This window comes from Bidens hawaiensis, unplaced genomic scaffold (genome assembly GCF_021521415.1).
Source record: "Bidens hawaiensis isolate Kalapana, Puna unplaced genomic scaffold, B.hawaiensis_p1.1 tig00060974_1, whole genome shotgun sequence".
Lineage (NCBI taxonomy): Eukaryota > Viridiplantae > Streptophyta > Magnoliopsida > Asterales > Asteraceae > Bidens > Bidens hawaiensis.
The window spans coordinates 1-10670 of record NW_027500974.1 but is presented as its reverse complement, the minus strand read 5'-3'; the positions used below and the strand labels follow the sequence as shown (position 1 = coordinate 10670).

Genomic DNA, 10670 nt, shown 5'->3' with positions numbered 1-10670 from the left:
GATATTGAAAATAGTAAGTTAAATAATGTTCTTGGTTTATATGAAATTGTAGTGTATATTCATGATTATTTTTATTATTATGACTGTTTTTATTAAACTCGAAAAAAAAAGCAGCCAATATGATTATAAAATTTTAAAAACTGTTCCAAAAAGATATGATTAGATAAATTGTTGGTGACCAACTTGAGATCATAAATTCATAACTATAACAAAAGTCAATATATATAGAACTAAAAGCAATAGGAAATACTATGTTGACTGATTTAAATATATTATATCTGTTAATATTTTATAAAATATAGTTTAGGGCATAGTTATTTTATTATGTTAATCTTCAAGTATCCCTTTCTCCTTGAGTATCTTTTGTTGACTTAAAATTAGTCATTGTCATGAATTATTATTCACATTATAATTATTATAACTAGTGGATGCCCGGCGCGTTGTGCCGAGGGTATCTGACAAATAGCCTGTATAAATTACAAGTTTACAATTATATACAAACAAATCTAAAATTTGCTCGAATTTAGTTGTACAATCTGTAGGCACCAATTGTTCTGTAAACTCCTACATATATAAATATAAAACTCAACACATAATAATCGAATCGTTATAACTTAAATCCATCAAGTCGAACAGCAACCCCCAAATCCAAATAAACATTACGACTTAGTATAATCGATCCTGCAATAGTAAAAAAACATAGATAAATTAGCATCAAAATTATATATATAAAAAAAGAAAGATAATTTGTTACAGTAATATTTGCGGGTTTGACATTTCATGTTATTACCTTTTTAAGACTTTATGTGCCATGTAAATCTGCCTAACCACACCTATAGTTGTCACACCAAGTGATTGTTAACTTATTCTTGAGCTGCACCCAAAAACAGAACTTGGTCAAAACCTAATAAAACCCTCAATTAGCGAAAACAGTTGAAAATTAATATGATGATGTATACATACTGAGCATAGTTTACGATGATGAAAATAAATTGATTCGAAATCCGTAATCACTGATAGCATGATCAAAGTAAACATCAATGATTGTTTATAATTCATGCTTTTAGAACACAACCATAACCACACAACTAACCTAAGGAAACAAACAAATACAATATGTAGAAAACGTAAACTAATAACTAAGACACAATAACAACACATGTTAATACAAAGTAAACATGCTTAATAAAAACCAAAAAGAAAAAAAAGAAACAAAACAAAAAAAAAAAAATACACCCTACATGCAAACATGCATAACAACCGCCTTTCTTACATCCTATGCACATGTTAGTCCTAAACGCACATGACTACAACCCTAAGTATGCGCTATACACACAAAACAGTTTACAACTTACAATCCATTCGAAAGCTATATGAAAACTTACAGTAGAAATATCTGCACAATCCACTTAAAATCCTTAGTTTAAAACTACTTAAACCTGCTGAAAACATCAAAATGCATGTCAATAAGTCTATGTTGCATAAGAAAAAAAGGTAAAAACATGTTAGGTAAAGAAACATAAGTTTGACCCATTTAAAATCATCTGCTATAAAAAAGTTTATAAATCTGGCCCGTTTAAAATGTGACCAACAATCTCAAAGAATGTCTTTAATGGTTGAAGGACATACTGTATTGGAAATCATTGCATGCACAAAACTTCAAACACCATGGTTAAGTGACTTATTTAACATGAATTGTTATTTATATTCAACCATGGGGTCGACTCAATATCTAGCAACGTACCCAACTACATAAAAGTATATGTACCAACGTAGTCAATGTCATCCAATTGGGCTCACTCGTTGTGGCTGCACAAAAGAGTATTATTGATGGTTCTTCTTCTCGCCAGAGAAATGGCGAAGCACAAAAGCAGGGAACAGGGAATAGGAGCTGTGGAAACATAACACGAATACAAAATGCAAAACACATGGTGGGCAAAGAGTATTATTGCTATAAAATAAAGGGCTAAAACTGACTTATAAAACATGTACTGTAGCTTTATGTTTGCAATTATATATAGTATAATATAATTATGTGTTTACTTAAACATGTCTCAATAAATTTTAAACCGGAAGTTGTAACACATGAAATGAAGGGAGCATGATGTGGTGTGTGAGCCACACAAGCAAACCATGACGAACGTGCATGAGAGGTGATCCATATGAAAGGGCTCATGCTTATCAGCGATGCTAAACCAACTAAGTTTCTTATCGTTGAAGTTAAATGTTTAAGTAATGCATATTAAATGTACTAAATAAATAAAATAAAAGGGCTGAGTTCACAAAGCCACGATTCATGAATTAGAGTCCACAAGGTGATCTATCTAATTTAAGTTGTTGACTACCCTTAACTAAGTGTTCACAATTCTTTTTATTATCTAACAATTAGTTGTACTAAATAAATTTGAGGATGTTTCTTAATCAACAATCCCACCGATTATCCTTTTTTATATTTGCATAAGTTGCACCATTTCTTCAATACTCTCTCTAATTTTTATTACTGTTAGATAAATTCTTTGTAGCTAACTAGCTACTATATTATTTTTCCCATTTTGTTTCTTTTGTTTATCTTTTGGTCCAGTGACATATTTTATAGTCTATTTGACGGTGTTTCAAGGCGAATCAGACCTAAATAGGGATGGGATTCGTATCATACCATAATCATACCCGTACCCGAACATGAAAGTACCCGTAACAAAAATCATTAAATCTGGGTACCCATACACTTACCGAATTTTAGGGCACGGTACTTTCGATACGATACTCGCTTTGACACCGCTTTGATACCACTTTGATCTTTTAAACAAAATCTCTACTAAACTTGGTATCGGTACCGACAATAAATTATCTATATAATAAAAAAACCATATTAACACAACCAAAAGCGACCGGAACTATGGTTTGATTGGAATGGCTTATATTTGACTAGAGCTATGTGTGAGATTTTTATATCGATCGATGCTAGGACTGAAAGATATAAGACAATTAGGTTTTGAAAATCCCGCTTGAAACTTGAACAACCTGATGATAAAAAAACACATATACGTTAAGTCATAAGTGTTGAAAACCTAATAAACATATTCTAAAAGGATACCGAGCACCCATAATACCCGCACCCATACCCGATAGTACCACACCTAAACTCAGTAAATCTGGATACACGTACTCGTATCAAATAAACAGGTACCGGTACCAGTACAAGTACTAAACATGTACAAGTATGGTAATCTTACCTCTACGCCTAAAGCGCTAAAATTAATATGAACGGCAACCTCCAGTCTCGGGATGACTCACCCTTAAATGACTAAATATAAAATTTTAATAGTATTTATAAAAGTATATAAAACGATTGATAAAACACCACCGAGAATAATAATAAAAAACTTTTACAAACTTTGATGAAACTGATACTAACTCTTTTGTATTTATCCACTTTCCTCTCTATTATAATATTCCAGATATTCTAGTGGTCTAAAAGTCTCTGCAAAAAGTACACAAAAACCAGTCAGACAACACACACACACATCACCAGTCTCACACACCATCATCTCCTTCAATTCAAACCCTAACTAACACAAACTTTAATGTGATAAGTAAGGTTAAAATTTATGGTTTAATGTGATATTATTTGATTTGTTTTGCGATTAATGTTAAGTTAGGTTATTGTTTTCGGTTAAATGTGATATTATTGGTTCGTTTTGTGATTAATATTAACTTATTAAGTTAGGTTAATGTTTTCGGTTTAATGTGATGTTATTTTGATTTCTTTGTGAATTGTGATTAATATTAAGTTAGGTTAACGTTTCTTGTTAAATGTGATATTATTTCAGTTAGAAGTAACTTAAATTTTGTTTTTGATAGTCCGAGGGAAATACGGCAAGGGGAGGAGATTGCGTGGTATGCGGATGGAGAAACGATTGTGCGGAACGAGCATAATCCTTTGATAGCTTATGCATACGGTATGGTGCTTTATTGACTTATGGTGAAGATATTTGTATTTATTGTATTCAGTTAGCTAAGTGAAACTCACGGCAGAAATTTGTGTTTTAGAACTTGGATTATAAGGCTGGTAAACACCACCCTGTAACTGATATGAGTGTATGAGAGAGTGGAGAGCAAGTTAAGAAAGTAAAGATGAGTTAAACTGAGTAGTGGTAAGAACATAGAAGAGATACGAAGTTGTATGTTGAGATAATGACTGAGTTGGATACTGTTGTTTGGCGTTTTGAGGACCCAAAATTCTACCAGAATGCGGTTGTGATTTTCGGGATACGTAGAGTAACTCGAGAAGTCATAAAACTGGCCTGTACTTTTGAGTTTTCTAGTTTACGTAGAGTATTTAAAAGAAGCCGTATATAAGCATTAAGCAATTAAGCATCCCTTACCATACCTTAGTGGTCAAGTTGAAATTGAAGAACATGAATGTCTACAAATCGTTAAGAATATTATGGGTATGTGTTAGTGTGTTACGTATATGAGGTTTTTTTATCACAAGCCAATATAGAGATTGAAAGTGTACTATTGTACATTTTTATAGATTTGTATGAATCTGGGTAGTGGTTTTGACTTTTGACCATGTTAGTTGAGCCCAGGCCACTATCTCCATGAATCAGTATGCCTTGTTTAAGTATGAGTAGTGGTTTTATTTAATCTAAGTTAATATACTTGCTGTATCTCAGTATTATGTGTCGATCCAGTGGCGTGCTATTGTTAAGAGTGGAGGGTTGGCTAGTTCATCATTAAACTCATTTGATCACTCTCAGCAATCAGAACTGTTTAGATTATGATTCCTAAAGATGGGTATTGGCTCATCTTTTAGTCCTATATAAAATCTCTGAATGAAGGAAGATGCTTTTGTTAGCTTTTTGTTATTTTATCTTAGTTTTAGTTTTCAACATGCTATGTGTAGGTATATTAGGTTGATTTTGTTTATAGATCCAAATTTGGTGTATTTTACGTATCTTCATAAGTTCATATAAGCTTTCACTTCCAAATTACAAAATTTTCTATTATAGATGATTAGATGGTTCCTTTGAAACTGAATATATTTGAGGTTTGGAATTTCGGATATCTTGATTGACATTGTGAATCTCATCTTTTTTCATGTATAGATCGGGTGTTTGGACCTACCACAACAACACGACATGTATACGATATTGCAGCCCATCATGTTGTTGGTGGCGCTATGGAAGGCGTTAATGGTATGTAATTTTGATACTTTATGCAGTTTTATGATTCTATGTAGTCAAAGGTATTAGAATAAGTTCACTGTTTGCCATATAACGGTAACTTAAGCATTATTAGACCAATAGTTTTCTAATCTTAGTTATCAGTTCACTGTATATGTCTGCATTACCTCACATGAATATTCTTTGACCTATTTCAATATCAGGGACTATCTTTGCATATGGTGTTACATGTAGTGGAAAGACTCACACCATGCATGTAAGTACAATTTTTTCTTTACAGTGTCGGTTCTTAACGTCTCAACTTCCATTGGCCACATGAATAAATTTTACCTTAAAGCCGTTAAGATTTCTGTGTGTATTGCGTTCTGATGTATCTGTTTTGATTATTCTTTTTCATATACACAAATCAGGGTGATCAGAGGTCTCCTGGAATAATACCATTGGCAGTAAAAGATGTTTTCAGTATAATTCAAGAGGTTCGTATCGCTAAACTTTTGATACCATATGTGCAAGTTGAACTTGTTTTAAGAGGAATATCTGATAATTTTTGCATATTTTCAGACCCCAAGCCGTGAATTTCTTCTTCGTGTCTCATATTTGGAAATTTATAATGAGGTAGGCTTCTGAACAATCAATTTTGGCGCTCACAAATTGTTAGATATACCTTATCATTATATTTTCTTTCCTAATAACGGGTCGGTCCTACCTTTGCCACTATCTTCATCTGCTTTAATTGTCTATATACTTGTTGATTATCAGTTTTTATTTTTTACCATAGGTTCTTGGTACTTTTATGTGTTTTACTTGTAGTCCTTCATGCATCAACTTATATCTTCACTATATTATGTATTGGTTTCTTTTAGCTTGTTTAGTGTTGAATGTAATTTGTCTTTTACTATTATTGTATACACCCTTTGGAACCACCCTGGTGCTAGTTTTCCTTAGCCATATATTGCAGATGCATTAGACTCTTTTTATATAATACTGAAATCTTATTTTTTTCTGTTTTCTTCAGGTTGTTAATGACTTGTTGAATCCAGCGGGGCAAAATTTAAGAATAAGGGAGGATAGTCAGGTAATTTTGTTGCATCTCACTCCGATACTTGCTTTTTCATTTTTTCTTCAATGACATTTTGAGATTAAGTGATCAGCTTAGTAATAGTTTTCACCAAAGCAAAATTGCTTTAAGTTGGGAAGCTTTATTTTATTGGCATATAGAACTGCAAATCATAATCACTTGTGAAACTTGGATGTTGGACCCGAATACCTGATGAATTTGATCTCTTACCATACATTACTAATATTATAGTATACTGTTCCACCATTATTCTAGATCCCATGTTAATGCCCTTATTTAATTAATAGCCTTCCCTTGTCTTGGAAGCATTCTGGTCTATATCTGTAGACCTTAACAATTCTGAATGAGAATTATGCGATAATTATTGCTTGTAGGGAACCTTTGTTGAAGGTGTTAAGGAGGAAGTTGTGCTATCACCTGCCCATGCACTTTCGCTTATTGCAGCTGGAGAAGGTTTGTATTTTTTTGTTCTATAATCGTGCATATCAGGCTCTTACATCCCAGATGCTAGGTCATTTAAAAAAGATTTGTCTTTTTTTTTTTTTTCTGGACTGATATCAGTGGTATAATATCTTTTGAGGCAGTTTCTACCCTATGGTTAATTAAAAATTTGTTATTTGATCCTTTCACTTTTTAAATGTCACTGATCTTCCATTCTTTTGTTCTTTGTTATAACAGAACACAGGCATGTTGGTTCGACAAACTTTAACTTGCTCAGCAGCAGAAGTCACACAATATTTTACTTTGGTAAACTTCTGAATTAGCTTGGATTTATTTCATGCTAATAGAAGTTTCTATTTGCACATAAGAATAAATTGAACATGGTATACAGTTCAATAATTAAATAAAAATGCATTAAAATTAAAAAGAAATACAAAAAAATACATAACTAAAAAAATACTAATATCCATAATATTCACGCATTTTTTCAATTCGTTGTCGTTGCAATAATGCGGCCTCTTCGTGTAACCCGGCCGCTTTGAGGGATTCGTATTCTTCACTCATTTCCCGCAATTTCAACATAGCGGCAATCTTTTCGTGTTGTTTGTTGGTTTTTCTCATGGTATCGTTGAGTTCCTCGACACACTTTTGTGTTTTTTGATGATTTCTCTCATGGTAGCGGTGAGTTCCACGGGTTTCGGTTGGTTCGGGTTGTTTGTAGGATTAATTTTGCTAGATTTTTTTGAAGAATTTGAGTATGAAATGGAGAAGAAGATGTATGTTTATATATATATATATATTGTTTTAATTAATTATTTTTTTTTACATTTGACCGTTTGCAAACGGTCATTATAATATAATAATATTATTATTCAAACCATCCAGGCGACAAAAGAACCCTGCCCCAGCCCCTTTTCGCCCAAACTCGCGGGGGGTGGGGTGGGGCGGTGTTCGCGCCCCTTCTCGCCATTTATCGCCCAAATTGTAGCCCCATTACATATAGTCTAAAGTGGTAGATATTTTAACGCGACTTTGTTGTGTGTCAAGCAATCGTACACTTCATACTTGGAGCGTTTCGTTACCTCATTTTGACCGGACTATGTTGTTTTAGTCTGGCTCATGCTGGTTTTTAGTAGGGGTGTGCGTGATGTGGTCCGGTACGGTTTTTTGCTAAAACCAAATCTTTGGTTTTTAGAGTTTTTGAATTCGTTCGGTTTCAGTTTTTCAATTTTCGTTTGGTTTTAGTTCGGTTTCGAGTATTTGGTTTTTTTCATATGAACTTGAATATTTTAGGCCAAAGTAAAAGTTGGCAAAAAATAATGAACTTAGGTATAAATAATTTTGTTAAGTGAAAAATAATATACTATTATACATTTGATAAAAAATATTGAAGTTTTAAAAATTACTTAATATAAAATATAAAAAAATAAAAATTTAGGAATTCGGATCGGTTTTTTCGGTTTTTTTTACATGCAAAACAAAACCAAACTGTTGGTGCGGTTTTCACAAAAACATAAAACCAAACCGTCGGTTTTATTTCGGATCGGTTTTTTTCGGTTTCTTGCACACCCTTAGTACATAAACCAAATTAGTACAGGTACCAAATTGGGCGTCGATTTAATGATTAGATAGTATTGAAGAACCAAATTTTTCGGTATGGTACGGGTATTTCGGTACAGTACCCGTTTTTGTACCACTTTGCTATTTTATTTCTAAATCTTTGACGAACTTAAAACCGGTACCGGTACGAGTAACAAACAACCTGAATTAGTCCGGGTATCGGTACCTGCACATGTACGTGACGGGTACCAAATTAGTACATGTACCAAATTGGCCGTCGATTTAATGATTAGATAGTATTGAAGAACCCTAATTCGGTCGCCAATTTTGAGTGATTTGTCTGTTGGTTCGAGTCTTGGATGTTATATTATTTATTTTTGAAGAAACGCTTGGTACTTGTTCAATAATAACATGGTTGGAGAATTTATTTTTATATATTAAATATGAAGAATCTCAATTAACCCTTATATACTCCAAACAGGTACAAAATACCAAATATACCCGTACCATACCCGTATCTGTACCCGATTATACTTGTACCAAAATTCAACAAAAATGAGTACTAATACCCGTACCGAATAGGGAAAATCGGTACGGGTACATGTACGTGTATTTGTGACAAAATGCTCATCCCTAACCACCACCGTACCCGCCACCCTACCATCCCCATCACTACCAATGCTACCACCCGCCACCCCCACCACAACAATCACCCCGCCTGACCGCCACTACCACCATTTATGTCGCCAAAGCTACCACTACCACCGTCGTCATTTCAATTTTTTTTTTGTAAAAAAAGTATATAATTTGGGATAAGAATATTTGTATTATTTCTGTTTCGTTCTACAATTTTTTTTGGATACCGAACAAGATAAAGTAATTATTTATTTCATTACCATAGGTTAACTAAACAAGACAAAGGAATGGTAATGATCCATTTCATTTCATTTCATTCATGCTCTCATTTCATTCTCTTTTCCTTCCATTACTTCCAACTAAATATACTCTTAGTTTTTAAAGTTTGGCTTGGGTGTTTAATAAAGTGTAGATATTCAAATCAATAAAAGTGTAATGTAAATGTGAAATTTTGTTATTAAAAAAATTGTGCATATTATTAGGGAGTCACCCCTAATAAAAAGTTTTTTGTCTAAGGTGTAGTTTAGTAGCCTTTTTAATATTTTCGTTAAAATGCTACGTCTAGATCAGACAACGTTAAGTGTTTGGTTCACTGTAAGTACACATTTAAATCGGTTAGTAAATATCTTACCTATTAAGCTTCAAAATACTTACCTATTAGTATTAAGTTTTAAAATAATGTTGAATGAAAATATTTTATCCCTTTTGTTATTTCACGTGTGTTCATAACCATTAGTCTGCCACTAACGCAAGTCTCCTTGGCCCACCACCATATCGTCGTACTCAGCACTTACTGGCTTAGAGTCTCTTAACAATTTAGGTCGCTTATTGACTCAACACTTAATGATTGAAAGGTTGCCAAACAACCCATAAGTAGTCTAGTATAGATTATGTTGATGACATGTGACGCTTCTCTTAGTTATGATTAAGGGGTATTTTAGTCCTAAAACGTAAAACTTTAACCACGTGTTTTTCAAAGTACAGCGCGGAAAATTCTGTACACAAGAACAAAAAATGTAAGGCACAAAAGTTTCAGCACAAAGCAAAAAATCCAATACATAAAATCTAATACAAAAATTTTGTACAACATACTAAAAACTAGAGATGAGCAAAATCAGTACCGTTTGATTAATATATATTCTCGCGTATCTATTTCTCTACATGTTTGATTAATATCTATTGGCTTTGCTTATTTGGATTTCTTTCAAGTTCATGGAATGAAACACTACATTGTATTCATTTACCACTTGCTAATGTTTGTTGTAAAACTCTGTTTATAAAGAGAGAAACATCGACACAAATGTGTCGGCTAAATTGAACATCAACTCGTGATTTAGTCCTTGATCCTGGTTGTCTTGGAGCGGCATGGTCGTTGCCCCTAGGATGTCCACGGCCATGTCTCGCCATACTTGATGGATTTCTTCGTTTTTCATTAGGTTTTTACTCTCTTTTTACGAAAGAGATTTTATTTATGCAAAATCACAAAGACACATTTTTAGTATCTAATCATGTGAATATGCAATGAAAATAGTTAAGTATGAAGAATGTTGTGTGATAAAACATGTATAATTTGAATAATATCAACAATTTCCAACGATTTTGACCAACTTTTTGTGGTTTTGATCGTCTCATCAAAATCATTGTATACCGATCTATTAACTAATAACAAACTAATGATCCACGCTTTTCCAAACCTGGTTTTATAGTCCGATTTTAAATGCAATTATCAAAATGCCTTCCTCATACAAAGTTGTAGGTGAAGCTAA

At 33.0% G+C, this 10670-nt stretch overlaps 1 protein-coding gene across 2 annotated transcripts; it reads left to right on the top strand.

Moving 5' to 3' along the window:
- Positions 1-3716: 3716 nt before the first annotated feature.
- Positions 3717-7046, top strand: LOC143603182 (kinesin-like protein KIN-7D, chloroplastic). 2 transcript variants are annotated; one of them, XM_077080064.1, is made up of 9 exons: positions 3717-3747; positions 3838-3959; positions 5112-5201; positions 5393-5445; positions 5600-5665; positions 5751-5804; positions 6205-6264; positions 6642-6720; positions 6946-7046. In XM_077080064.1, the coding sequence occupies exons 3-9, from the start codon at positions 5186-5188 to the stop codon at positions 7029-7031; spliced, it is 414 nt and encodes a 137-aa protein (XP_076936179.1). In that variant the 5' UTR covers positions 3717-3747; positions 3838-3959; positions 5112-5185; the 3' UTR covers positions 7032-7046. The 2 variants fall into 2 exon arrangements, with proteins under 2 accessions (XP_076936179.1, XP_076936180.1); XM_077080065.1 differs by lacking the exons at positions 3717-3747; positions 3838-3959 and adding an exon at positions 4505-4627 and having other exon boundaries at positions 4971-5201.
- Positions 7047-10670: the final 3624 nt, after the last annotated feature.

Coding starts and splice junctions, on each gene's coding strand:
- LOC143603182 (XM_077080064.1), top strand. Junction 5,446..5,599: donor GAAAGACTCACACCATGCAT/GTAAGTACAATT, acceptor TACACAAATCAG/GGTGATCAGAGGTCTCCTGG. Junction 5,805..6,204: donor ATTTGGAAATTTATAATGAG/GTAGGCTTCTGA, acceptor TGTTTTCTTCAG/GTTGTTAATGACTTGTTGAA.